Consider the following 27,084-nt stretch of genomic DNA (forward strand, 5'->3'; position numbering starts at 1 on the left):
CACTGTCTGTACAAAAAATAAAAAAATTAGAGGGCAGGGGCCGAGTGTGGTGGCTCATGCCTGTAATCCCAGCACTTTGCGAGGCCGAGACGGGCAGATCACGAGGTCAGGAGATCGAGATCATCCTGGCTAACACGGTGAAACCCCATCTCTACTAAAAATACAAAAAAATTAGCCGGGCGTGGTGGCAGGCGCCTGTAGTCCCAGCTACTCAGGAGGCTGAGGCAGGAGAATGGTGTGAACCCAGGAGGCAGAGCTTGCAGTGAGCTGAGATCGCGCCATTGCACTCCAGCCTGGGCGACAGAGCGAGACTCCGTCTCAAAAAAAAAAAGAGATGAGGACAGGGAGGCACATGGCAGTCTCTGGTGTGGGGTCAGCCCCCTAAAGTTCTCTCTTAATTCAGGCCTCCCCTCCCCTCTCCTCGAGCACTGCCCTCATCTTTGAACGCATCGCTGTTCCACAGTTTCTCCCCTACATCCCAGTCCAGCCCCAGCCTCTGGAGTTATCTTTCTACACCATGGATCTGATCACAGTACACATGCTTTACGGATGTCCAAGCCTCCTCCATAGTCAAGTCCTCCCTTCTTACCCCTTAGTGAGGCAGCTGGGGCTTTTCCCAATTTGAGCCCCATCTACCGCTGGCCTCATTAGAGCCGTTCTTTGAACTTCATTCATTCATTTGTGTCTTCAACACATGTTTTTATGTTTTTTCAGGACCTACCCTGGCTAGTGCTGTGGTGGGAGCCGCTGGGGACCCCAGGCCCTGGCCGGTCCACGCTTCTCAGCCACCCTACACAGGCCACCCATATGTGCTTCCTTTTAGGGCCTGAACCTTCAAAGCCTCCTCTCTGAGATACTCCCTGGTTCTGCCTTTCAGATATCACTCCTTGCTCCGAGCTCCACACCCTTTACAAATGTTCATTAAAGTTATCTATATGGTGTTAATCCATTTCTGAAAAAATAATTTTCTTGGTTCCATTTCCGTCAACGTTTGACAGGCATCAAGGCCACCGTACTCTCTGGAGGTCTTGCTTCATCCTCTTATCTTGTACCGAAGGCCTTTGTTTGGGATGTCTGCTCCCACTCAAAGACAGAGAGGCCTTGCTGTCTTTATGTCTGCAGTTTGTGGAGTGAATGAGGGATGCTCAGGGCTGACACCAGCATGAAATGCGATGGGAGAGGTTGGGGACTGTGTGAATGTGAGGAAAGGGAGCCCGTCTGCCCCCCCAAGTACAACCCCACCAGTTGGGCAGAGTGATCCCCCCCCCACCCCTGCATCCCTGTGAAGTTTAGATAGGGCAGGGCCCGTTTGACCATCTCTCTCAATCTCAGGCTCTCCATTTTCAAGTGAGATGTAATAATATGGGTTCTGTTTACCTCTCAGCCTGTGATGAGAATCTAATGATTAGGGTGTGCTAGCACACAGGCACCTGTAAATCCCACTGAAATCTGAGGGCCCTATAACTCCTCTAGTGATTCCCAAGCCTCGTGCACCCCACCCGCTCTGTTCATCCTTACTTCCCACTTGTCCCGTTAGCCCTCCGGATGCAGTCAGGCCCATTTCCCCAGGACGCCAGGCACTAAGCCGCCCCATCCAGCTGGGGTCTGAGGGGCCTGCCTCTCGCCCCACGCCTAAAAGACTTAACCCTCTCCCTATCCCTTTGATACGGCAGTCTTTATTTCCTGGAGTCTGTACAACATCACTGCCCAATGATGTGTCTGCTTCTATGATTCCCAAAGAGACTGAGCTTACTGAGACCAGGGCAAGGACCGCGCAAGTTCCTCGTCGCCCCCTTCCTCTGCCTTCCCCTCTCTTCCCCCTCACCGCAGCCATGGAGCCCAGCCCAAGAAAGCAGAGCAGAGGTTCCGCAATTCTTTTCTAAGATTGTCTGATTAGAGGGTTCAAAGCCCTCTAATCCAAGGCCGGCTTGTGTCTCTAGGGAGGTTGCAGAAAGGCGCCAGAATGTGGATGGCGCGGACAATGTGGGATACTGGAGTCTCGACTGCCGCGCGCCAAGGAAGCGCGTCACCTAGCCAAGAGGGCCCTGGAGTTGAGTGCCCCGCAGCCCGCCGGTCCACCCGCCAGGACGCTTGCTGGCACCCTGGTGGCCGCGCCGGCTTTGTGCCGGCATCAGGTGCAAACCCCCAGAGCGCCGGGCGTGCGCGCACGCGCCCCGGGGAGCGCGGAGCCCAGTCGTCGCCCCCACCCGATCTCCTCTAGGATCTCCTCCGGCGCCCGGGGCCGGAGAGTGGGGGAGGGAGGAGGTCGGACACGTAGCCTGCCTCGCAGCAGGGCTCGACTCCACGCGGGAGGGCGGGGGAGCCGGGGACCCGCCGCTCCAGCCCGCTGGCCTTCGAAAGATCCTCCTGGGCCAATGGCAGGCGGGGCGACGCGACCCGATTGGTGCAGGCGCTCTGCTGATCGCTGTGGAAACCCGGGCGGCGGGGAACGCGGGAGGATGTGGAACCCGAGGCGGGGGGAGCCGGAGGGGCGGGCAGAGGAGGTGTCGAGGCCCTGAGCTCCCGGGGAGTTTTTACTGGAGGCAAAAGTCCATAGCGGGCGGGCTGAGGGAGGGGCGGAGGAAGGGGACCGCTTGGGGGCACTGGGAAGCCAGGGATCCTCCGCCAGGAAGGCAGGGACACTCCCGAGAGCAGGCGAGGAGGCTGGGGGAGGGGGCGCGGTGGGAGGAGTAGGAGAAGACAAAAGCCGAAAGCGAAGAGGGCCCGGGCTGCACACACCGGCTGGGAGGCAGCCGTCTGTGCAGCGAGCAGCCGGCGCCGGGAGGCCGCAGTGCACGGGGCATCACAATCGGCAGGCAGCATGGGGAAGGGAGGGAACCAGGGCGAGGGGGCCGCCGAGCGCGAGGTGTCGGTGCCCACCTTCAGCTGGGAGGAGATTCAGAAGCATAACCTGCGCACCGACAGGTGGCTGGTCATTGACCGCAAGGTTTACAACATCACCAAATGGTCCATCCAGCACCCGGGGGGCCAGCGGGTCATCGGGCACTACGCTGGAGAAGATGCAACGGTAAGGGTCTGGGGGCGCCCCAGCCACCCTTCTCTGCTGCAGGCGGAGTCAGGATCCCTGGCTCCCCGGGCGCCAAACAGACCTCTGGCGCTGAATGGAGCTTGGGACGTCCTGTAGGGAAGGAAAGTGCATCTATTGCACTCGTGCCCCCTCCCCAATCCTCCTCCTCCTCTGGGCCGACTGGGGTGGAGACCGGATCTGGGACCCGGGGAGGCGGCGCTGTGGTGAAGGTCCCAGCGGTGGAGAACAGGGCAGCATCTACCGCACGCGCCGGGACCCACGCGTCCTCCCCTTCCTCGGGGTTTGTCCGGAGGCAGGGAGTCCCCAAAGGGGGCGCTCGGGCCAGACGGCTTTGGCGCCCCCAGCGGGGAAGATGGCCGCCCCTGCGCGCCGCTGAAAGGAGCGGGTGCGCAGGCAGCCAGGTGTGGAACTCGGAGCTTGTCCCGCACTCTCCATCCAGACTAGGTGGCGAGAAGGAAAGCTCGTCCCCGGCAGGGGATCACTCCTGCTGGGACTCTTGTCTAAGAAGTTCCTCAATGGCCGCCTGGGAAAAACCGCCCAGTAGCTCGGGTTCCCACGCTCCAGGGATTATCTAGACTCACCCCAAGCTCGAGCCGGCCTTCTTGGGGACCGGCGTCGGGGATGGGTGGAAGGAGAACGGCCTGGGGTTTGCAAAGCCCAGGTCGAGTGAGGCCTTGAGCCGGTGGATTTAGCAGCACTAGACTGGCTTGGCAACAGGTCCATCTGCACTCGAGGTTACTCTCGGGCGTTCAACTCAATGGCTCTCTGTTTTTAAATCCTGCCAAGAACGCCCTTCCCTCATCTTGCACTCCTAAAGGTAGAGGGCCTCTCTGGAGCCATGGCTGCCCACCTTACCCGCACCAAATGCGTGGCTCAGTGATTACCCCGCACCAGCTGCCCACACCGGGGACCCCAGTCTGAAATCCTGGCATTTATTTAAAGGTGCAGCTGGTATCTCATGGATTCGAATGGGACAGAGGGAAAAGAACAGGGGAAAGGAGGGAAGAAAGGGCGGCTCTTGGAAGTAGTGAATTGGATGCAGAGAAAAAAGGTCTGATGGGATACAGAAATCGGGGAAAGTGAATAGGAGAGAGGCAGAAAGGAGGGATGAACTTGACGTAGATCATTCCACCTGGAGGTCTAGGATGCCCCGAACTGTTGGTGGGCTTTTGCTCTCTAAGCTGTGTAGGCCCGACCCTTAACTTCCCCACCTCTTACATCTCATAGAGACAGGCCTAGGGGAAGGCCAGACCAGGCCGCCATAACCCAAGCTGGACGATGGACAGGTGGTATGGGCCAGCAGGGCCAGGGCTTATCTAAGATTGGGAAGGTCAGCGATATTGAAATTCCCTACAGCTTTCAGCCCCATCCTGTTCTACTTGCTTGTGGACATTGCTTAAGCCCAGTGGGTTTGTGATGCTATTTAGAACTTAGGTGGGTATGTTTCATGTACCTTCAGCGCGATCTCACCTGGACAGCCCAGTGAGGAGGTTGGGTAAAGGTAATTCCTAAGTAAAGGACCTTCTGGATCCTGGCTGGGATCTTTCCACTGTATGTTGCTGGACTTGGGCTGGTCTGTTTCTGATTTCATAGGTAAATTGTAGAAGGTTCTTGTCCTGTCTAGGCCCTCACCAAAAAGTTTCCAGAAGGAAAAGTCAAATAAGATGAATTTGGTCTGATTATTCCACATTGTTAAACATATTTTCTTATGTGAGCGCTTAGTCTGGCAATTGCCTTGACCTTTCTGGTTTAATTACCATATCAGATTGATTTATTTCTTCCTTGTTCTGGATGTTCTCAGTGCTTACCTGACCTTAACACTGAGTTCCCTCCAAAAATCAGTGCTCACATTTCTCCTAGCAGAGGACTAGGATGCCCTACTCTTCCCTGACCTTTCTCTGTCTCATAAAAATGTAATAGTCTCTTCATTTCTGGTCCTGCTCCAGTGCTTTCTGTATAACTTTCATGGACTATAAATCTGGTATCTTGGATGTTAGTTGCTTTGTTACTCTCATAAGCTAGAGTGGGAGCCAACCTGGGCTGCAAACAGATCTAGAACTGAAGAAAGATGTCATTACTGGGCTCATCCACTAAGTGTTTTCACTTGACTGAGCCCCAGCTCCTCATCTATAAGGTACACCTGTACCTGTTTCAACGAGATTGATTTGTGGCAAAGCACCCAGCAACTGTAACCACTAGATGAATGCAATGGGGTGTTATCAGGCAAACGGGAATAAGAACAAAGATTATGAAACAGCTAGAATGGAAAGTATGCAAAGAGGAATTTGGAAGAAAAAATTTAAATCTATGCTAGCTTTATTTGGTGTAGCAACACGTAAAAGCAATCCCTGTCCCCAGAGCTTCCTGTTTTCTAAAATAAGACTTTTGGGGCATGAAATACATGAACTGGGGATACGAAGTTGAATGATGGTGACGGTGGAGTGAGCAGCTGGGTTCTTTTTGTTTTGTTTTGTTTTTTTTAAACTGTGCAGGACCAGGTTGGAAAAAGGCCTTGAGCAGCATGGGGTGGGTGGGGCATGTGGAAAGGGGACCTAAAGAGAGAGGCAGGAACAGCCTACTGAAATCCAGAGACCCTTGCCTAGTCTGTTGAGCAAGTGGCTTTGCCCCTTGGGGTGACGGTTTGTCCCCCAGAGCATGAGGAGTGACAATTTATGGACGAGGCACAGTCTGGGGAGGGACTGATCAGAAGACAGGTTGGATTCCCTGGAACATTCCCAGGCAATGTTCTGAGCCCGTCACAGTGCAGTCATTCCTAATACAAGGCTGGAAACAGGTCGGAAGTCAAGGAAGCCATTCTCGGGACAATCAGCGGCCTCAATGGGGCATTTTCTTTTTTCTGAAGAGCAAAAGATCCAGGTAGTCAGGATCCATCTCCCTAGAAGGATGGGGCAACTGTTACGTGGTCCTGCCACAGAAGCTAAACCCTGGCCTTGCTTATAATAATACAGGTTGCTTGATTTTTGCAGCTTACAAAACACATTCACATGTATCACCTCATTTTGTACTCAGATCAGCCCCGTAGGCATCTCTCATTGCTCTGAGATATCAAACCTGGCTCAAGTGACAGTGCTTAGACTTAAACTCAGGATGTGACCTCAAGTCCTCCCAGCTCACCTTCCTTCCTTTCCTGTTTCTACCTCTGATCTCTTCCCTTTGGTACTGCGGTGCTTCTCTCGCCTTTTCCTTCCTGTGGGCAAAAGGGACCCTCACCCACGCCCTAAGAGCGTGTCTGCTCTTTTCACAGCAGTCCCACCACTGCAGAAATGTTCATCTTCAGCAACAATTCATCAAACATTAATTGAGTGTCTCCATGGCTCTGAGTTGGGCCCAGACACAAAGATGAATTATTCACAGAGACCTGAAGCTGTGGGATGTGCTCCCCCTGCTCTCTCTCTCAAGCTGGGGCTTGGATCTGGACCCTCTGTGTCTAGACATCAGCCCCCTACCCCTAGCCCTTGTCTCAGCAACTGTTCCTGCCCCATCTGCATTGGTGACCTCTTAGAATCAAGGGAAGGTGAGAAGAGACCAGAGATTTGTTCCACCTTTCAACCTGCTCCTATGTTGTTCTTGTGAAAACGCAACAGATCTAAACTGGAACTCTGGCCTCCTTTGCACGGGGCAGGAGGGTTGTAGTATTTAGAGGCAGGGGACCTGGGTTCCAGCCCCAGCTTTATGAATTCCCAGGCCTGGAGGGCAGCTCCATCTTCCCAGCTGAGATCTGGGTGGGAGCTGTCCAATTCCTGTGGCTGAAGCCTCAGCATCCCCAGGAAGCAGTTCTGAGATGAAAGTGGTGAATGGCATCAATTTCTTCATGCCCAGGTTGCCTTTGTAGGGGCCTGTCTGCTGTGCAGCCCTGCCCTTCTGCCCTCAGGGTAGTGCGTGGACCCTGTGTTATGGGGGAGACTCTCACTGCGGGGCTGTTTGGCCACAGAGCACTGCCCCACCAGCCTCCATTGCTTCTTTCCTTGGAGGGGACATTGGTATAGGGGCTTCCTGCCCTGCCTGCATCTCTCTGCTGCAGAAAGGAAGTCAGCGTCCCTGTCTCGCTCTTCATTTCCACTGGAGAACGCGAGGGTCCCTCCTGTGCATCTCCACACTCTCAGATCACTTGTTCCATAAAGTTCTGGTCCGCAGGGCTGCCACCTACTGCACTGTATGCCCTGCGCTTGCCTGTGCTGCACTTCCCAAGTCCTAGGCAAAGTGCCCAGTTGTGCAGCATTCGATCAGAGATTAGCCTTGCTTCCCAGGGGACATGGGCACAGCCATAAACAAATCCTGGCACCAGGTGCTCAGTGGATGGCGAGCAACTGTGAGTTGTACCCGGAGTGGGGCAGGGGCAGGGAAAATGTCCCTGTGGGGAAGTTGACTGGCATCAGAGCTGGGCGATGGCACAAGCAGGAACTGGCAAAGAGCGAAGTGTGACATGCTCTTCAGAATCTGGGTGTTCTGACCTCCCCACCTCACACACCTGCCCTGCTGAGGCGGGTGCATCTCTGCTTTCTCCACCTGTTTACCAATCCTTTCTCTTCCCCATGCCCCGGGTCCTCTTCCTGAAAAGTCTCTGGCTTCTCTCCTGTTACATGACGATAGAGCCTGGTTCCAATTCTTGGTCCAAAGACAATGTTTGGGTTGGCCCTCCCTTGCCTTGAATCCTGGTCTGCCTTATACCTGCCAGATATTTCTGTAACCCGGCAGGTCCTGGGAACTTCTGCCTGCGTGTGAGACACGTTTATGGCAATGTGAAGGGAGAGACAAAATATAATCAACTCTCAGGGAGGAGGACGCTCATGTTGAGGGAAGCCTTTGTATGAATAGCAGGCAATGCTCAAGGTAGCCACATGTGACTCAAACTTCTCAGCTCATTCCCGAGTGTGATAGTGGGCAGGTGGCTCTGCCAACCTACGCTTCATTTCTTATCTCTAAAAAAAGGACCTGCCTCACGAAGTTTGGTAAAGATTCCTGGCCGATGTATGCAAGCCACTCCCATGGCTCCGTGGCTCGCCTGTGTCACCTCAGCAGGTGACAGCTGTAGCAACAACCAGCGTGGGGATGCTGGAGAAGGCTTTTGGTGTTCCAGAGGCAGAAGCCAAGTTGTGTGAAACGCGGAAGAGGACAAGTGCCTGATCATGACTGCACAGTGGGAAAGTATGAGATCAGAGTGTGTGCAGCTGTGGGGTCCTGGGTCCATTCATTCCCTCGTGAGCCATCTTATTAGGCCCCATTACAGGCACTGGGTTTATTGCAGCGAACAAGACAGGTGCAGGCCTTCCCAACCGGGGCTTATGCTCCAGCGGGAGACACAGGCCATAAACAAGTGAGTATGTCATGCGGTCTGATGACGAACCTTGATGACTGCTATGAAGATCTAACAGGGCAATGACCCAGGGAAGGCCCAGGGCTGGGAGAGCTCTTTTGGATGTGATGTTGGGAAAAGCCTCTTGGAGGGTGATGTTGAGGCTGAGTCCCGAATGGAGGCAGCCCTGGTGTGGAAAGGAGTGTGGTATGTTCAAAGGTGGTCCACACCAGGCCTGCTTGGAAAGTTGCCATATTGACCATGGGCAAGGAGCTGATCCAACAGACTGCTCGGTTTTCTGAAACAGCAGGAAGTGTGTGGCACGTGAGAAAGGAGTCCTTAGAGGCAGATGGACCTGGATTTGATCCTGGCTCTGCCACCTGGAGCCCAGGACTTTGCCTCCTTGTGCTCCTGCATCTTCATCTCAAAAGTTGGGGCTTGAAGCCTAAGGGAGTAACATGAACAACACTCCTGGCTCCCTGCCTGGCGCATGCCCATTACTCCCGGGCTCAGGGAGATGAGGCTGCCCGAGAGCCCTCTGGAAATGGCAACCAAGGTCAAGGCAGGACTCTGTCATCTGTCTGCTCCCTTGGAGCTGGAACCTAGACTGCAGGGTTCGGGTGTGGGGAGGCAGCAGGAGCAGAGATGAGTCTATTTGCAAGCCACTGAGTCTTGCCTTTCAATGAGGCAAGAGGAATCCATTAGTTATCAGCCACTGCAGCTGCTTCTCAGGAAACTGCCTTACCAGGGACTTCCTGTTCATTTCTCAAAGGCCGTGGTGTGATGTGAGGAGGACCAATGAAGGGGCTTTTTCAGGCCCAGCCCTGGGCCCTGACTTTGGCAGCTCCTCCAGGCCTCTCCCAGGGCCTTGCTCATTTTGCATAGGCGGCTGAGGCTCTGGTGGGGACTGATCACCCCACCCAGAGCTGGCAAAGCTGGTCACCACTGCAACCTGGGGCTCCTCCCTGCCCGCACCCTGGGCCTCCTCCCTGCCTGCCCTCTGGCCCTCCTCCCTGCCTGCCCCCAGGGCCTTCTACTTGCCTCCCCAGGGCCTCCTCCCTGCCTCCCCAGGGCCCTGGAACAGCACATCTCTTTTCCCTGAAAATACACTTGACCTGATCCTCTGCTACCATCCCTTTTCTGCTTGGCTAGTAGGTCACAGGCATTTTTTTAAAAAACCGTGGGCCCAGTTTTCTCCTGCACCAAGTGTTGCTTTGTCAGTCTGTTCTAGACACAAATAGAACAAAGACCAAGCAAAGGACTTGATGCCAGGGATTCAGTAAGGTGATGATGGGAGACTGGCAGTTACCCTTGGGAGATCCTTACGTGTGGGGGTGAAAAGATTTCCAGGAGTGGTTAGCACTTTCTCCACCTCCCCCCAACGCTTTTTTTTTGTGTGTGTGTGATGGAGTCTTGCTCTGTTGCCAGGCTGGACTGCAGTGGCACGATCTCAGCTCACTGCAATCTCCCACCTCCCTGGCTAAAGCAATTCCCCTGCCTCAACCTCCCAAGTAGCTGGGATTACAGGTGTGTGCCACCATACCCGGCTAATTTTTTTTTTTTTTTTTTGTATTTTTAGTAGAGACGGGATTTCACCATGTTGACCAGGCTGGTCTCAAACTTCTGGCCTCGGCCTCCCAAAGTGCTGGGATTACCGCACCCAGCCCCCTCTTCTTTTTAATTTTGAAATTTTCCCAACATCCAGAAATGTTGAAAGAACAAGCAAACACCTGTGTATCCTCAACCAAGATTCACTAGTCTTAACGTTTTGCCACATTTGCGTTTTTCCTCTTCACACATGTGCAGTTGCCTTTTGAAAATAAGCTGCGTCATTACGTGATCACATCCCTAAGGTCTTCATCATTTCCGAAGACAAAGGAAGAGATGCTCTAACATCATCACAGTATCTTTGTCACATTTAAGAAAATTAATAGTAATTCCTTGAAATGATCGAATATCTAGTCCATATTCATTTTTTCTCATTCAACCCCTGAAAAACCTGGTATAACTTATTTTTTTCCTTCAAGTGAGAGCCTTTCACATTAAAGAATTGCAGGATGTTGTTTTGTTTGTTTGTTTGTTTGTTTTTTGAGACAAAGTCTCACTCTGTCGCCCAGGCTGGAGTGCAGTGGTGCAATCTTGGCTCACTGCAACCTCCGCCTCCTGGTTTCAAAGGATTCTCGTGCCTCAGCCTCCTGACTAGCTGGGATTACAGGCGTGCGCCACTACACCTGGCTAATTTTTGTATTTTCAGCAGAGGTGGGATTTCACCATGTTGCCCAGGCGGATCTCAAACTCCTAACTTCAGGTGATCCCCCTGCCTCGGCCTCCCAAAGTGCTGGGATTATAGGCATGAGCCACTGTGCCCGTCCTGTTTGCTTTTTGAGACAGGGTCTCACTCTCTTGCCCAGGCTGGAGTGCAGTGACACCGTCATTGCTTATTATATCTTCCTGCCTCAGCCTCCCAAGTAACAGGAGTTATTGGTGCAGGCCACCACGCCTGGCTAATTTTATTTATTTTTAGTAGAGACAGGGGTCTTGCTATGTTACTCAGGCTGGTCTTGAACTCCTGGCCTCAAGTGATCCTCCTGCCTCTGCCTCCCAAAGTGCTGGGATTACAGGCACGAGCCCCTGTGACCGGTCAAGAGTTGCAGTTTTTATATCATTTTAGTCTCTTTTAATCTAGACTATGCTTCCATACTTTTTTTTCCCACAAACTTGTATTTTTTTCCCCAGCTATATTGACTTTTCTGATTGCTTCTCATGGTGGAGTTTGACTGGTTTGCCAATCCTACCAATGTCTGGGAGCTTGATTTGATGCAGATTAAACAGTGTTCACCACTGGGACATTCTATTGCATCCCCTCAGGGGTGCCTGGTGCTGGCTCATCTCTAACAGAAATACTAGATTTTTTATGAGATAATTCATGTAATATGCATAATATGTATAGAAAAAAGCTGGAAGGAAAAATGCTAAAATATTAGCAATAATGATCACTTTCTGGGTGATATTTATTTTCCTCTTTATTCTGCTGTGCCTTTTCTAACTTGGCCAAAACTCAGCACATTTTTACTTTATAATTGGGAAAAAAAGATTAAAATGTGTATCATTATAGCAGTGTTAGAGTTTGGAAAGTAATGAAAATAAAGCAAGGCATAATCCAACTACCTTAACGTGTCATGATAGCCTAGATCCTCCTAGGCTTTTTTTCGGGAATGCTTTTTACATAATTCTGTGTTTATTTTTTTGTTTACTTTATCACAGCACATTTTCAGTGCCATGGTCATATTTGGTCTTGTCCTTTTCATTGATAACCCTGGACATGTAGGTGAGGAACTGATAAGAGATGGTGGGTGGTGCGGTTTGTGCACCATGCAAGGCACTCAGCCCCCGAGCAGTCAAGGCTCAAGTTCTCCCTGAGCCCCGTGTCTGCTTGGTGCGCCTTCCTGGAGGGTCACCATTTCCCGACCTGCCCAAAGGCAGCCTATGCATCTTTTCACAAACCCCTGGGGAGTTTAGCATGCCTGCACCAGCACAGAAGCCCAGGTGGCTATTGCCATTGGTGCTGGGCACTGAGGGCTCTGTCCTGGAAAAATGCTGGAGACGGTATTTGGGGCCAGATCACAGGAGACCCCGTTTGGTGTCTGGGTGCACACATGGAGCTGTTGCTGGTGAGCACTGTCCCCCTTGGGGCCCGAGAGGAGACAGAGGTTGGGTCTCAGCCTCACCACTGCCCTCTGCTCTCCAGGATGCCTTCCGCGCCTTCCACCCTGACCTGGAATTCGTGGGCAAGTTCTTGAAACCCCTGCTGATTGGCGAACTGGCCCCAGAGGAGCCCAGCCAGGACCATGGCAAGAATGTGAGTCAGGCTTGCAACCTGGGTGGGGGTGGGGACGAGGCTGGGGTGGCTGGGAGTCTGAGAGAGGCTCCCCTCACCCCAGGACCAGTAACTGGGGCTGAGGCAGGGGTGCTTTTGTCCTGGAGGAGACACTGTGGATCACCTGTGGTCAGGGAGGGCCTCAGAGCCTCCCTGGGAGCCGGGATTTGACAACAGCTAGTGGCGTCTCCTCCCTCCTGGCCAGTTTCATTTTTCTTCTCCTCCATCCCTTTCCAGAAAGGTGCCGGGTGACAATCTAGGAGAAAGACAGGACAGAAACACTGAAAAATGTCATTTGATGACAAGAGTGGCTTTGGGGTGTGTGGTCCGGGGCTCCTCTTTGAGAAAGAATGACCATTCCCTGGTCATCTGTTCATTGTCTGCGGGTCAGACGCCCCCCTGAGTGCTGGGCTTCCAGGACAGCAGTGTGTGAAAATAGCAACCCCTGAGGTCTCATGGGCTGTTTTGTCCAACAATGAAGTCCCCATGTAAATGGTGGAGCGGTGTATAGGAGGAACTTGGGACAGGAGGCAGGGGCAGGGCAGGACGGGGAGGAGAGTTGTTACAAGGAGAGGAGTGGTACCCACAGGCCGTGACCAGGGTGGTCATGGAAGTCTCACCCTGGCCTCAGCAAGCTCTTCCTCCTCTTGTTGCCAGTCTGGGCTGGACTCCTCTGCTTAGCAGAGCCAGGCCAGGACCAGGGTCTCTCCTGGCCTGGACTCTTGGCCAGTCCCCCACCGCCCCCATTGCCTCTGGCTTTCCTGATGAGCTGCAGGCTACCCTGCAGGGCCTCCAGAGGCCAATGCCCCTCCTCTCACCTTTCCCTCCATGGCACATGAGCTCACCTGCCCCGTACCCATGCCAGCCCATGCTTGTCCCCTCCTGCCTCCTTCGCAAGTGGGTCCATCTCCCACTCTCACCCCCAGCACCTCCTGGCCTGCAGCTTCTCCAGCTTTGCTTGTCCTGCCCTGTAGCTCCCTCCTCCATGGCCTTGCTCCTCGGCTCTGTCCACTGCTCTCCCTTTCTGCTGCAGATCCTGCACCACTTAGCATCCAAGCTCCCACCAGGCACCACCAGAACCACCCTTCACAGCACCCTGGTCATGCCCTGTGGGTACCGCTCCTCTCCTTGTATCCACTCTCCTCACCGTCCGGCCCTGCCCCTGCCTCTTGTCCCAAGTTCCTTCTTCCTCGCAATGCCATTGTGTTCCCAGGGGCCTCCTTGACTCTGCTTTGCCTCCCTGGCTCCACGCGCCCGAGGCTCACAGCCCCCTCCTGCCTGCCTCAGCTCGCCCTCCTGCACTAGTTTGTGTTGCCCCCAACTCAACCCCTCAAGACCCAACAGTGTGCACAGAGCAAGTGATGCTCTGTTGGGTGGTGGAAAATGCAAATTTTCTTTTTCTTTTCTTTTCTTTTTTTTTTTTTTTGAGACGGAGTTTCGCTCCTGTTACCCAGGCTGGAGTGCAGTGACACGGTCTCGGCTCGCTGCAACCTCCGCCTCCAGGTTCAAGCAATTCTCCTGCCTCAGCCTCCCAAGTAGCTGGGGTTACAGGCGCCCATGATCATGCCTGACTATTTTTGTATTTTTAGTAGAGATGGGGTTTCACCATGTTGGCCAGGCTGGTCTCGAACTCCTGACCTCAGGTGATCTGCCTGCCTCGGCCACCCAAAGTGCTGGGATTAAAGTTTTCTTTTTTAAAAAGGTGTGGTTAACCATTTTAGTCATTTGACGTGTACAGTTCAGTGGCATTAAATGAGCACATTTACACTGTTATGTTACCATCATCACCACCCAGTTCTTATCTTCCCCAAATTGAAATTCCACATCCATTAAGCACTCACTCCTCATTCTCCCACCTCTCAGCCCCTGGCAGGCACCATTCTACTTTCTGTCTCTGAATTTGACCTCTCCAAGGACCTCCTGTATATGGAATCATACAATATTTGTGCTTTGGTGACTGGCCTGTTTCCCTTAGCATGATGTCTTCAAAGTTCACTCATGTTGTAGCGTGTGTCAGGATTTCCTCCCTTTTCAAGGCTGAGTAATATTCCATTGCATGGATAGACCATGTGTTGATCCATTCATACATCACGAGATCTTTGGGTTGTTTCTACCTTTTTCCTGATGTGAATAGAGCTGCTATGAACACAGGGTGTACAAAATGCAAGCTTTTGAGTCAAAGCCTTTCTCTGTCACTCTTACCTAGCTGGGACAAATATACAGGCCCCAGGGCTGTGCAGGGCATGTGGTAACAGCAGCTATTGTAGGAACTCCTGGAGGGTCGAGGCTTGTGGCTTGGCCCCCTCTTGCCACAGCTTCTTTGGGTTGTGCATTGGCTGTTGAAACGGCAGCCTGAGACCTATGTTCCCTCCAGAGTGGCTGGTGGCTGACTCCTTTCCCTGTGCTCTTGGTCAACAGTCAAAGATCACTGAGGACTTCCGGGCCCTGAGGAAGACGGCTGAGGACATGAACCTGTTCAAGACCAACCACGTGTTCTTCCTCCTCCTCCTGGCCCACATCATCGCCTTGGAGAGCATTGCGTGGTTCACTGTCTTTTACTTTGGCAATGGCTGGATTCCTACCCTCATCACGGCCTTTGTTCTTGCTACCTCTCAGGTGAGGCGTGACACCCTCACCTCCACCAGCTGACAGAGGCCTGGTGCCTGTTTGCTGAGGCTGTGACAGCATGTGTGACCCTCTCTCCCCAGGCCCAAGCTGGATGGCTGCAACACGATTATGGCCACCTGTCTGTCTACAGAAAACCCAAGTGGAACCACCTTGTCCACAAGTTCGTCATTGGCCACTTAAAGGTAAGTGTCAGCAGCCCTGGGCATCTGTCCTGTTGGACAGCAGTTGAGACAGAGGGACCAGGATTCCTCTCTGCTCAGTGTTCTGAGGCTACAGGGTGACAAGGCAGGTGTGCCTATGCTGAGGGCCATGGTGACTCTCCATTCTGCTGCCTTCCTGAGCCCCGTCTCTGGATCAGGTCCAAACCACAAAGACACAGTGTACTACTCATTATGAAGACAGGCACACACGTTTCTTGTCTGTTGGCTCAGCAGATTGTATTGTTTGATGTTCCTTAGCTAAGGCCTCATCTAACAATCTGTTTTTGTTTGGGAACAGTAAAGTAGCAGTATTTTTTTTTTTTTTTTGAGACAGAGTCCTGCTCTTGTCACCCAAGCTGGAGTGCAATGGTGTGATCTTGGCTCACTGCAACCTCCATCTCCAGGTTCAAGCAATTCTCCTGCCTCAGCCTCCCGAGTAGCTGGAATTACAGGCACCCACCACCATGCCTGACTAATTTTTGTATTGTTAGTAGAGATGGGGTTTTGCTATGTTGGCCAGGCTAGTCTCAAACTTCTGACCTTGTGATCCACCTGCCTTGGCCTCCCAAAGTGCTGGGATTACAGGCGTGAGCCACCACGCCCAGCCTGTAGCAGTCTTTTTTGATGAGTTGGTATGCTTCCTTTCACTGGGGATGTGAGCTCTTTAATACATTGTGCTGGGTGTGGTGGCATGCACCTGTAATCCTAGCCACCCAGGAGGCTGAGGCAGGAGAATTGCTTGAGCCCAGGAGCTCGAGACCAGCCTGGGCAACATAGTGAGACTACCCCCCCCATCTCTTAAAAAAAAAAAAAGAAACACATTATGTTCCTCTCTTCCCCTCAGAAGCCAAGAGGTACAAAGCAGCATTTGAAACAGCAACTATCTTTAGTCTGTGTTTTTGGTGCCCCCATTCTCTCCTTCCTCATCTGGCATTTATGCTTCTATCCTTATTTTAGCCTTCTGTTATATATGAGTCTTTTATCTTAAGCCACTTCAAATATTCTTTGGAAATAAGCGGGGTACAAAAGTAAAAGTCATCCTATAAGGCCTCAGATAGGGGACACCAAACTATGGAATGATCAGCTGGCCCAAAGGACAAAAGTCGTTAGAAGCGCAGGAGTTAAGGAAGTTCCACTCTCACCTCCCCCTAGATAAGGAAGCAGACCACAGGGTCTCAGCACGTTTGTAGAAAGACAAGCTGGAATTGCCAACTGCCTTGTTCCGATCTGACAGGCGTTATCTCCTCAGTTTTGAAAATGAGTCTTTGCCAACTTGCTCTCTGAAATAGACTATCCCCATCCCAGCACGACCCAACAGTACCTGCTTCCTGAGAAAAGCTGGGTCCTAAAGACTCCATCCCTCCACACCCTGGTGAGGGAATAGCTACATGTTGGGTGTAGCTTATCCCCTCTTCCACCCAGACCGCAACGGGGCCCTTGGCTTGCGGGCTGCAGATCCCATTGGCGGCCAACCACCCCGAGCTGGTCACCAGTTTCGCAGTGAGCAGCTTGCCTGGCCCTGAGCCTGAAGTGGCCTGAGAACCTGGTCTCTGTCCAGAATCTCAGGGGCAAAGGGAGAGGGTGCACATAGTGGAGTGCTTTGTTTCATTTTATACTCTTCTCTGTTGGATCAAACCCTCCTCAGTATGGCAAAGTAACATTTAACTCCTGACCCATGTTAGCCCCCACACACTTAACAAAGATGGGCTGTGTCCTGCTTCCAGATTCTGGGCAGGGGCCTGGCAGGGGGTACTGTTCCTGTCCAATTGCCTTCAGCCTTTGAGGGGCCCCAGAGCACGGCTCTTGCATCAGGCGGGAGACGGGGCCAGGACAGAGGACTGGTCTCCACGTAGAATGTGAATGACAGCAAACAGGGTCTTTGGGCTTGGGGATGTGGGCTCCACTCATGGCCCACCAGCCCCCACTGGCTGTGTCCTTGGTGCTGTGTCACAGAGCCAGGCCAAGGACATGGACATGCGGCTCACTCAGGGGTGCCCCAGAGCAAGGAGGTCAAGCTTGCCTGAAATTGGCTCTAGCACTCGTCAGGTGCACAGCCATGGAGACAAATCTTGTAGGTCTCTGTCTCTTCCCATCACTGGGAAAAAGGGGACTGGCTACAGGGAGGTCCTCAAGGGCCTTGCCAACTCAGATGTCTTAGCACAAGCTGGAGAGACCTGTGAGTAGGTTACCAGGGGCTGTGAGAGGCTGGGACCCCCTTCTTCCTGTTGGCTGCACTGCTAATGGGATTTAATGGGAGTTCGCCACATCCTGACCTTCTGTTTGCCTTCAGCCCGTGTCATGCCCAGTGGACATTTCTTCCAAAGCGTGATCTCTTTCGTAGTTCAGCACTGTACCTAGGATAAAATGCAAACTTTGGCCAGGCACAGTGGCTCATGCCTATAACCTCAGCGCTTTGGGAGGTCAAGGCAGGAGGATTGCTTGAAGCCAGGAGTTTGAGAACAGCCTGGGCTACATAGCAAGACCCTGTCTCTACTAAAAATAAAAAAATTAGCCGGGGATGGTGGTGCATGCTTGTAGTCCCAGCTACTGGGGAGGCTGAGGCGGGAGGATAGCTTGAGCCTGGGATTTGAAGGCTGCAGTGAGCTGTGATGGTGCCACTACACTCCAGCGTGGGTGACAGAGTGAGACACTGTCTCTAAATAAATAAATGCAAGCTGAAAGACCCAGTAACATCTGGGCGCTGCATTTGGAAATGGACATCACCAGACTTTCTGCAGCCTCATCTTAGGCAACCAGGGCCAGGATTAGGGTGAAGCAAGTAAGGCACTCGCTTAGGGTATAAAATCTAAGGGGACACCAGACAAATTCCGTTATCAAGATAAATGATGTTTTAATGCAGTGTAGTTTTGTTTTGTTTTTTGAGATGGAGTTTCACTCTTGTCGCCCAGGCTGGAGTACAATGGCGTGATCTCAGCTCACTGAAACCTCTGTCTCCCGGGTTCAAGCGATTCTCCTGCCTCAGCCTCCCGAGTAGCTGGGATTACAGGTGTGCGCCACTATGCCCAGCTAATTTTTTTGTATTTTTAGTAGAGACGGGGTTTCTCCATGTTGTCCAGGCTGGTCTTGAACTCCTGATCTAAGGTGATCCACCTGCCTTGGCCTCCCAAAGTGCTGAGATTACAGGCATGAGCCACCGCGCCTGGCCTGCAATATGTTTTTTAAAAAACCAAAATTAATGCAAAAGAATCCACAATGAACAAAATATCAAAATTTTAAATAAAGATCAGGATGAACTGAGGCAAATGGAAAAACATGAACCCTCTAAACATTTTCGTGTGTCATTTTTTAATGGTTGATTTTTTTTCCAGAGCATTAAAGTAGTTGAAAAAGTATTTAACAATGAAGAAGTTGATGTATTAAAAGTCATAACATTCTAAGTGTAAATGCTTTATTTATACCAAAACAGCACTTACTATGCTTTTGCTTCAGTTGAATGTAATTAAAAATTAGTTAAGGCTGGGCGAGGTGGCTTAGCCGGGCGAGGTGGCTTGGCTGGGTGTGGTGGCTCATGCCTGTAATCCCAGCACTTTGGGAGGCTGAGGCAGGTAGATCACTTAAGGTCAGGAGTTCAAGACCAGCCTGGCCAACATGGTGAAACCCTGTCTCTACTAAAAAAACAAAAATAAGCCAGGCGAGGGTGCTCGGGAGGCTAAGACAGGAAAATCACTTGAACCAGGGAGGTGGAGGTTGCAGTGAGCCGAGATCGTGCCACCGCACTCCAGCCTGGGTGACAGAGTGAGGCTCCATCTCAAAAATTAAAAATAAAAATAAAAATAGAAATTATTCAAGCTAATCGCTTGGTTGACAGAAGCCATCAAACTCAGCAATTCTTTCCATTGAAAATGAAATGAGGCCGGGCGCCGTGGCTCACGCCTGTAATCCTAGCACTTTGGGAGGCCGAGGCAGGCAGATCACAAGGTCAGAAGATCGAGACCATCCTGGCTAACACGGTGAAACCCCGTCTCTACTAAAAATACAAAAAATTCTCCGGGTGTGGTGGCACATGCCTGTAGTCCCAGCTGCTCGGGAGGCTGAGACAGGAGAATCACTTGAACCCGGGAGGTAGAGGTTGCAGTGAGCCGAGACTGCATCACTGCCCTCCAGCCTGGGTGACAGAGGAAGACTCCATCTCAAAAAAAAAAAAAGAGAGAGAGAAAAGAAAGAAAATGAAATCTCAAAAAAAAAAAAAAAGAGAGAGAGAAAAGAAAGAAAATGAAATAAGGCAAAAAGTAGCCTTTGAAAATGTTATCGATGAGTTTGCTTCCATTAAAGCCAGGAGTGCACTTTTTTTTTTTTTTGCCTCAGGCTCTGATACGGCTCCACCCAGCACTGCTGGTCACAGTTATACCGAGGAGCTTTCCTCTGGCTTCTGGAACATTCCACACTCCCCCTTCCTCTCCCAGGGCCTCCCCTAGGCTCTTCCCTCTGTCAGGAAAGCACCCCTCACTCTGCCTGGCCAACTTCTCCAGCTGCGTGGACACTTAGCTTTCCTGGCCCCAGCTCAGTTTGGTTTGGTGTGATGAGGCCAGACCCTCCCTTGCAGCTCCGTGAGGACAAGGGCTTTGTCTCTTGGTTCACCTCCCAGGCACAGCACTACAGCTGGCTTAGGGTAGGCAACATCTGCACCACATTCTGGGAACATGGAACTGGCCATTGTTCCCGGGCAAGATGGGCTTCCCGGTGCCCGGGAGGAGGGGCTCTTGAAGGACAAGCCCGGCTTCACCTGGCAAAGAAGAATGGAAGAGAGGCCAGGTGTGGTGGCTCATGCCTGTAATCCCAGCACTTTGGGAGGCCGAGGTGGGCAGATCACCTGGGTTCAGGAGTTTGAGACCAGCCTGGCCAACATGGTGAAACCCCATCTCTACTAAAAATATAAAAAGTAGCCAAGCATGGTGGCAGGCGCATATAATCCCAGCTACTCAGAAGGCTGAGGCAGGAGAACCTGGGAGGTGGAGGTTGCAGTGAGCTGAGATTGCACCACTGCACGCCAGCCTGGGCGACAAGAGTGAAACTCTGTCTCAAAAAAAAAAAAAAAAAAAAAAAAAGAATGGAAGAGAATCATAGCAGAGGAATAGCACGAACAAAAAATGCTTTCATTACATCTCATCCCAAGTCCAGGGAGAACCGGGACTGCCTACCTCACTGCCTCCTTGTTGTCAGCCCGTCTTGCTTTCCTCCATCTATTTGTTCAATAAACATCTCTGGGTTGGTATCCTCCAAACATCGCGCTTACTTGTTTCATGCCTTGCTCCTCAGTTTCTTTGTGCCAGAGATTTTTCAATTTGATTCTTCCCAAGAATTTTGTTCCTTTTGACAACAAACACAAATGTGTCATTTGATTCCTCAAGCCTCTAAGCTTTCTTTCTTTCCTTTTTTTTTGAGATGGACTCTTGCTCTGTTGCCCAGGCTAAAGTGAAGTTGGCATGATCTTGGCCTCCTGGGTTCACAGGATTCTCCTGCCTCAGACTCCTGAGTAGTTGGGATTACAGGTGCCCGCCACCACACCCAGATAATTTTTGTAGTTTTAGCAGAGACGGGGTTTCTCCGTGTTGGCCAGGCTGGCCTTGAACTCCTGACCTCAAGTGATCCACCCGCTTCAGCCTCCCAAAGTGAAGCCTCTAAGCTTTCACTCTCTGACTTTTTTTTTTCTCTCTCTCTCTCTCATGGGTTTTGAGGCCTGCCAATTTCCAGGGCCCTGAGGTCACTGCAAAGGCCACAGCTGTCCATTGCTGTTCCCACCCATGGCTATTAGTGGCCATAGACTGTGTGTGCCAAAAGCATCTCCCAAGTAAAATGTTTGTTTAGCAGATAGGCATTTTTTGCAGACCCTTAGCCAAAGCATTGATCCGGCAACAGTTCACCAGGATAGTCGTGATGCCAAAGGGTCAGGAAAGTGTGTTTTGTTTCATCTGTCGCTGGGCAACTGTTGAGGGCCATAACTCTGAGCTGAGGAGACGGACACCTGCGGCCTCAAAAGAAATATCCATGTTATGCGTCTTGTCTCATGGGATCCTATTTGAGTGTTAGAAACAGGAAAATTCTTCTTGTTCATGTTAGCAGTTGTTTGTTAAGCCCTCCCTCCAGCCCTCCTGGGAGGTGACATGAATCTCAGGACCCACCCTCAGCATAGCAGCACAACTGCGCTCTCCAAATCCTTTATTGAGATACAGTTCTCCCTTTTTTTTTTTTTTAACCAGAGTCTTGCTCTGTCTCCCAGGCTGGAGTGCAGTGGTGTGATCTCCGCCTCCCGGGTTCAAGTGATTCTCCTGCTTCAGCCTCCCAAGTAGCTGGGATTACAGGCACCCACAACCATGCCTGGCTAATTTTTGTATTTTTAGTAGAGACGGGGTTTCACCACGTTGCCCAGGCTGGTCTCTAATTCCTGACCTCAAGTGATCCACCCGCTTCTGTCTCCCAACGTGCTGGAATTACAGGTGTGAGCCACCGCGCCCAGCCAGTTTTCCCATTTAAAGTAGACAAATCAATGACTGTTAGTATATTCACAGATTTATGCAACCATCATCACAGTCAATTTTAGAGCGTCTTCATTGTGCTCAAAAGAAACCCCACGTTTCTTAGCCATCACATCCCAACCCCCTCACTCCCTCCCCTACCCCAATCCTAGCCCTACACAACTGCTTAACTTTCTGTCTCTATAGATTTCCCTATTCTGGATGTTTCATGTCGGTGGAATCATGTGATATGTGGTCTTTTGTGGCTCCTTCCTTCCCTTAGCGTGTTTTCCAGGCTCATCTGTGTTGTAGCAAGTGTCAGTCATTCGTTCTGTTTTATGGCACAGCCAAACAATATTCCATTGTGTGGATAGTCTGCATTTCATTCACCCACTCATCTGTTGATGGACACTTGTGTTGTTTTTGCTCTTCTGATTCTTTTGAAGAATGCTGCTGTGAACACTCCTCTATGAGTTGGTGTTTTCATTTCTCTTGGATATATACTCAGGAGGGAGATTTCTGGGCCACATAGTAGGGACCACTTCTCGCTGTCCCTGAAACCTTGCACAGCTCTGGCTCCACACCTGGTGGCGGAGAGGTAGAGACTGGCTCCCACACCTGCTGGCACGCTCACCATGTGGTCCCACAGCAGCACGCCTCATCCGCCATCATCTTCTTATGATCGGGGAAACTGAAGCCTAGAGAGAGAAAGTGACTTCACTCCATCTGGGGCTGGCCCATGCTCTGAGCTCAGTCACAGCAGGGCTGGATTCTGACCTTGTAGGGGCCTGAGGTGCTATCCCCGAGGGTTGAAGGTTCTGGGAACTCCTCCTAAGCAGGGCCTGCCACAGGCGAGCTCGGTTCCCTGGTGGCCTGCATGGCCACCCCTCTCTCCCCACAGGGTGCCTCTGCCAACTGGTGGAATCATCGCCACTTCCAGCACCATGCCAAGCCTAACATCTTCCACAAGGATCCCGATGTGAACATGCTGCACGTGTTTGTTCTGGGCGAATGGCAGCCCATTGAGGTACGTCTAGGGGGATGGTGTTGACCTAGGATGTGTTTGTCCTGGGTGAATGGGAGCCCATCTAGGTACGACTAAGGGGATGGTGTTGACCTAGGAAGTGTTTGTCCTGGGCGAATGGTAGCCCATCAAGGTACAACTAAGGAGATGGTGTTGACCTAGGAAGTGTTTGGCCTGAGCAGGGAGCAGGGAAGGAAGCCTAGAGAGCTGACATTCAGCCAGGCCGGTCCACATCTCCTGCTACACAGATACCTCTCCTAGGTACCCTGAATTGTTCCGGCTGGAATGTATGTGGAATGGCCTCACCTGTAAATACGGACACAGCTCCTCATTAGAATGGTAGATGCCTCCCTCCTACCCTTAGGCCAGGAAGAGCATTTTCTGGCTTGTTTCTTCCCAGGGTAGAGGGAAATCTTGTTCCAGTTCAGCAGGAAGGCAGGATTTCAGGGGCTCAAGCTTGGTTGCCAACCAACTAGCTCATGTTGAGCAAACCTTATTTGGAGAATCATCATCCTGTACGCTGGGAGGAGCCTCAGCATGGTTTGGTCCAATCTGCTTCACCAGTGGATGAGAAATTGAAGGTCAGCGAGAGGATGGAACACGTTCAGGGTCACATAATTTATTTATTTTTTTTCCGAGTTGGAGTCTTGCTCTGTTGCTCAGAGCTGGAGTGCAATGGCACAATCTTGGCTCACTGCAACCTCCGCCTCCTGGGTTCAAGCAATTTTCCTGCCTCAGCCTCCCAAGTAGCTGGGATTACAGGCATGTGCCACCATGCTAACTAATTTTTGTATTTTTAGTAGAGACAGGGTTTCACCATGGCCAGGCTGGTCTTGAACTTCTGACCTCATGATCTGCCTGCCTCGGCTTCCCAAAGTGCTGGTGTTACAGGCATGAGCCAACGCGCCCAGCCGAGAGAGTCACATAATTTAGTGGCCAGTCTAGGGTGAGGCCCCAGACCTTTTGACTGCTAGGCCATTGCCTTCCATTTACTATACCATTTTATTTTCATATTAGTTCATTGTAGTACTACAAATATAGAACACACTTGGTATAAACTGTTAAACAGTACAGAAATATCCAGAATTAAAACACGAGTCTCAGCCTGGGCAACATAGCAAGACCCTGTCTCTAAAAAAATATATTTTTTTTAGTTAGCCAGGCATGGTAGCACGTGCCTAGTCCCAGTTATTGGGGAGGCTGAGGTAGGTGGATCCCTTGAGCTGAGCCCAGGAGGTTGAGGCTACGGTGAGCTGTGATCGCACCACTGCACTCCAGCCTGGGTAACAGAGCAAAGCCCTGTCTCAAAAAAGAAAAAAAAAAGTGAGTCTGTCAAACCTCCCCTTTGCCCCAAATTTTATGCCCTTGAGGGTAACCACTGTTAACAAGATGCTATACAGTCTTCTAGATATTTTTATGTGTATATAAACATGCATATATCTGTTTCTTTACAAACAAAAATTTTAGGCCAGCTGTGGTGGCTCACACCTGTAATCCCAGTGCTTTGGGAGGCTGAAGTAGGAGAAGTGCTTGAGCCCAGGAGTTCAAGACCAGCCTGGGCTACATAGTGAGACCCCATCTCTGCAAAAAATACAAAAGATTAGCCAGGTGTAGTGGTGTGCGTCTGTGGTCCCAGGTGCAGGGGAGGCTGAGGTGGGGGAATCACTTGAGCCTGGGAGCTCAAGGCTGCAATGAGCTATGATTGCACCACTGCACTCCAGCAGGGACAGAAGAGCGAGACTCTGTCTCAAAAATAAAAAAATAAAAAACAAAAAAATTCTACTTTGTATCCTGCAACTTGCCACCTCTGCGAATGTGGATGCCCTTCCCCGCCAGTTCATGTAGACGGGTCTCATCTCCCTCTAGCCATATGGTATTCTGTTATATTTCTGAACCATAACAGGACCTACATTATTTTATAAGATAGACAAATTGAGTGTTAGTAATTCATAATTTCTTTCTTTCTTTCTTTCTTTTTTTTGAGACAGAGTCTCACTCTCTTGCCCAGGCTAGAGTGCAGTGGCGTGATCTTGGCTCACTGCAAACTCCACCTCCCAGGTTCAAGTGATTCTGCTGCCTCAGCCTCCCAAGTAGTTGGGATTACAGGTGCCCACCACCACGCCTGGCTAATTTTCTCATTTTTAGTAGAGATGGGGTATCACCATGTTGGCCAGGCTGGTCTTGAACTCCTGACCTCGTGATCCGCCCGCCTCGGCCTCCCAAAGTGCTGGGATTACGGGTGTGAGCCACCGTGCCCGGCCCATAATTTCTTTTGAATAAAAGCCCCACCAATGCGTTCCACAAAAAAAGTTCTTATTTATTACATTTTTTTTTTTTTTATGTAGAGCCTCTATGTCGGGACCTAATTTACAAGAAAAAAATAAATATATGCACTGCTTTTTGGAAATACATTAATGATGAAAATGAAAGTTTAGAAGATCCTTGTTGCTTTTATGCAGATCTTAGGAGCCACAAAGCCATGTATAGAGTAGGGTTCAATCAGCATTTGCCAAGTGAGGCCAATTTTCCCTCACTAAGGAGTGGCGCTGTGAGTGAAGTAGTATTCCCGACAGCCTTGGTGCCTAAGGCTTGGAACAAGGCGAGGAGACAGCCTGGCTCCCCGGTTCTGGTTTATACACTCTCTTATTTCATTTCCACCGGTGAGATTATCTGAGCAGAAACGTGGATTTTTCTGTAACATGGCCAATTCGCAGGAAATCAGCCACAGTTCTGTACTTTGGAAGCCTCTCTAAGCTGCCACGGATTCTATTTTCTGCCAAAGTACAGGCTATTGTTATTCTTCTAGGAAACAGTTTGCCAGCTTTAATTAGAGGTGTCTAGATAACGGAACTGATGAACTTGAGGCCTTCTGATAAGTGGGGACAAAGGCTTCGTTTTCTCGGCGAGGCTTTGTGATGTAGAGCCGTTGGCTGTCCTGACAGATGTCCTCTGTGTCTCTAACAAAGAAAGTCTAGTCCCACCAGCTGCACTGGCAAGAAGGCGTCTTTCTTGTGCGTGGTGGCCAGAGAAGCCTCTCCTTTCCCAACATCTTCTCACCCCCGACACTTCCGGAATGCTGGCTTTGGGGCAGGAGATGGGGGTGGGAGGCTGTGAGGATCTGGTTGTTCAGTTACCAGTGGCGTTTGGAAGTCCCCAGCCAGTGCCGCGGTGTTCTGTGGAAATCCCCTCTCTCACACTCCTGGGGAAAGGATTGGTGCTTCCTGGGTTCCTGGTGTTTTGACCTGTGCTCTGGCTCTCACAGGACCCGGCGGCCCTGGAAGGAACTCTGGTCTCTTGACTGAAGTGACAGTGGGTCTGATGGGACTTGTCACATGCCAGTCCCACACACCACAGCAGGGCCAGGTGGGGTGGCCAGGCCCCAGGGCCTCAAGCCACCATCCCAGTCTCCAGAGCAAGGACGCCGGCCAGGGCTCCTATCTCTGGGGACAGATAAGCAAAGCAGCCCAGCCAGGCGGCTCCCAGCACGTGGAACTGTGAATAGCGTGGGCTCTGCAGTAAAGCCCTTTTCCTCATTTTCTGCATTTTGGTCTTACTGATGTTGTCCAAGAGGATTCTTTTTGTCATATGTAGCAAAGTATATTCACTTTACCCAGAGATTCATTTCTTGTGTGCTTAGAAAGTTCTTCATACATATTATTTTCAGTTCTTTAAGGTTTTGTGTTTCCATCTTTAACTTCTGCCAAATGGGATATGGGTAGGATAATGTTCGGCCTTCACTTTTCTCCAGAGTCGGCCAGTTTTCCCAGCACCCCCATGAGGTGGCATTGCTTCTTCATATGAGGCAGTGAGTGCCCTGAGCCCGGGCTTGGCCTGGGCTGGGCTGTCTGTCCTCTCCCAGGCCACCGTCTGGATGACTTGGGAGCCACACTCACACTCATTCATCCTTGGCACTTAACTTATTGGAAGCTCGTAGTGGGGTGCCTTTACCCTTCTCTTTCTCTCTCGTTTTTGTTTTTGTTTTTGAGACAAGGTCTTGCTCTGTCACCTTGGCTAGAGCGTAGTGGTGCAGTCTTGGTTCACTGCAGCCTCGACCTCCTGGGCTCAAGCCATCCTTCTGCCTCAGCCTCCTGAGTAGCTGGGACTACAGGCGCCCGCCACCATGCCCAGCTAATTCTTGTATTTTTAGTAGAGATGGGGTTTCACCCTTCCGGATGTTGGCCAGGCTGGTCTCGAACTCCTGACCTCAAGTGATCCGCCTGCCTCAGCCTCCCAAAGTGCTGGGATTACAGGCACGAGCCACTGTGCCCAGCCAAGGTCTATACTTCTTTATATGTCTCATGGATGTTTCTTTTAAAACGCAACCCTTATACGTTTTATATTTTGTCATCATGATTGGGGGTTCTCCAGTTCTCAGGAAAGCAGTGGATATTGGGGTAGTTATCTTAATTTTCTTTTTTTTCTAAATTTTTGTTTGCATGGCCTTCCGATGAATGGGATAGTTATCTTTTGTCCCGCTAGTGTCCACTTACGTCTCTTCATAATTCTAGTTGTATTTTGG

The 27,084-nt window shown here is 51.2% G+C and overlaps 1 protein-coding gene across 1 annotated transcript in view; it reads left to right on the top strand.

Annotated features, from left to right (window-relative positions):
• Positions 1 to 2,658: 2,658 nt before the first annotated feature.
• Positions 2,659 to 27,084, top strand: part of FADS2 (fatty acid desaturase 2) — a 39,060-nt gene continuing 14,634 nt past the window's right edge. The window contains exons 1-5 of the mRNA XM_032153058.2: positions 2,659 to 3,028; positions 12,112 to 12,222; positions 14,659 to 14,856; positions 14,949 to 15,050; positions 22,443 to 22,568. Of these exons, the coding sequence (XP_032008949.1) occupies positions 2,822 to 3,028; positions 12,112 to 12,222; positions 14,659 to 14,856; positions 14,949 to 15,050; positions 22,443 to 22,568 (744 nt within the window). The 5' untranslated portion in view covers positions 2,659 to 2,821. The remainder of the gene's footprint in view (positions 3,029 to 12,111; positions 12,223 to 14,658; positions 14,857 to 14,948; positions 15,051 to 22,442; positions 22,569 to 27,084) is intronic.

Source organism: Hylobates moloch, unplaced genomic scaffold, assembly GCF_009828535.3.
Source record: "Hylobates moloch isolate HMO894 unplaced genomic scaffold, HMol_V3 SCAFFOLD_5, whole genome shotgun sequence".
NCBI classification, from domain to species: domain Eukaryota; kingdom Metazoa; phylum Chordata; class Mammalia; order Primates; family Hylobatidae; genus Hylobates; species Hylobates moloch.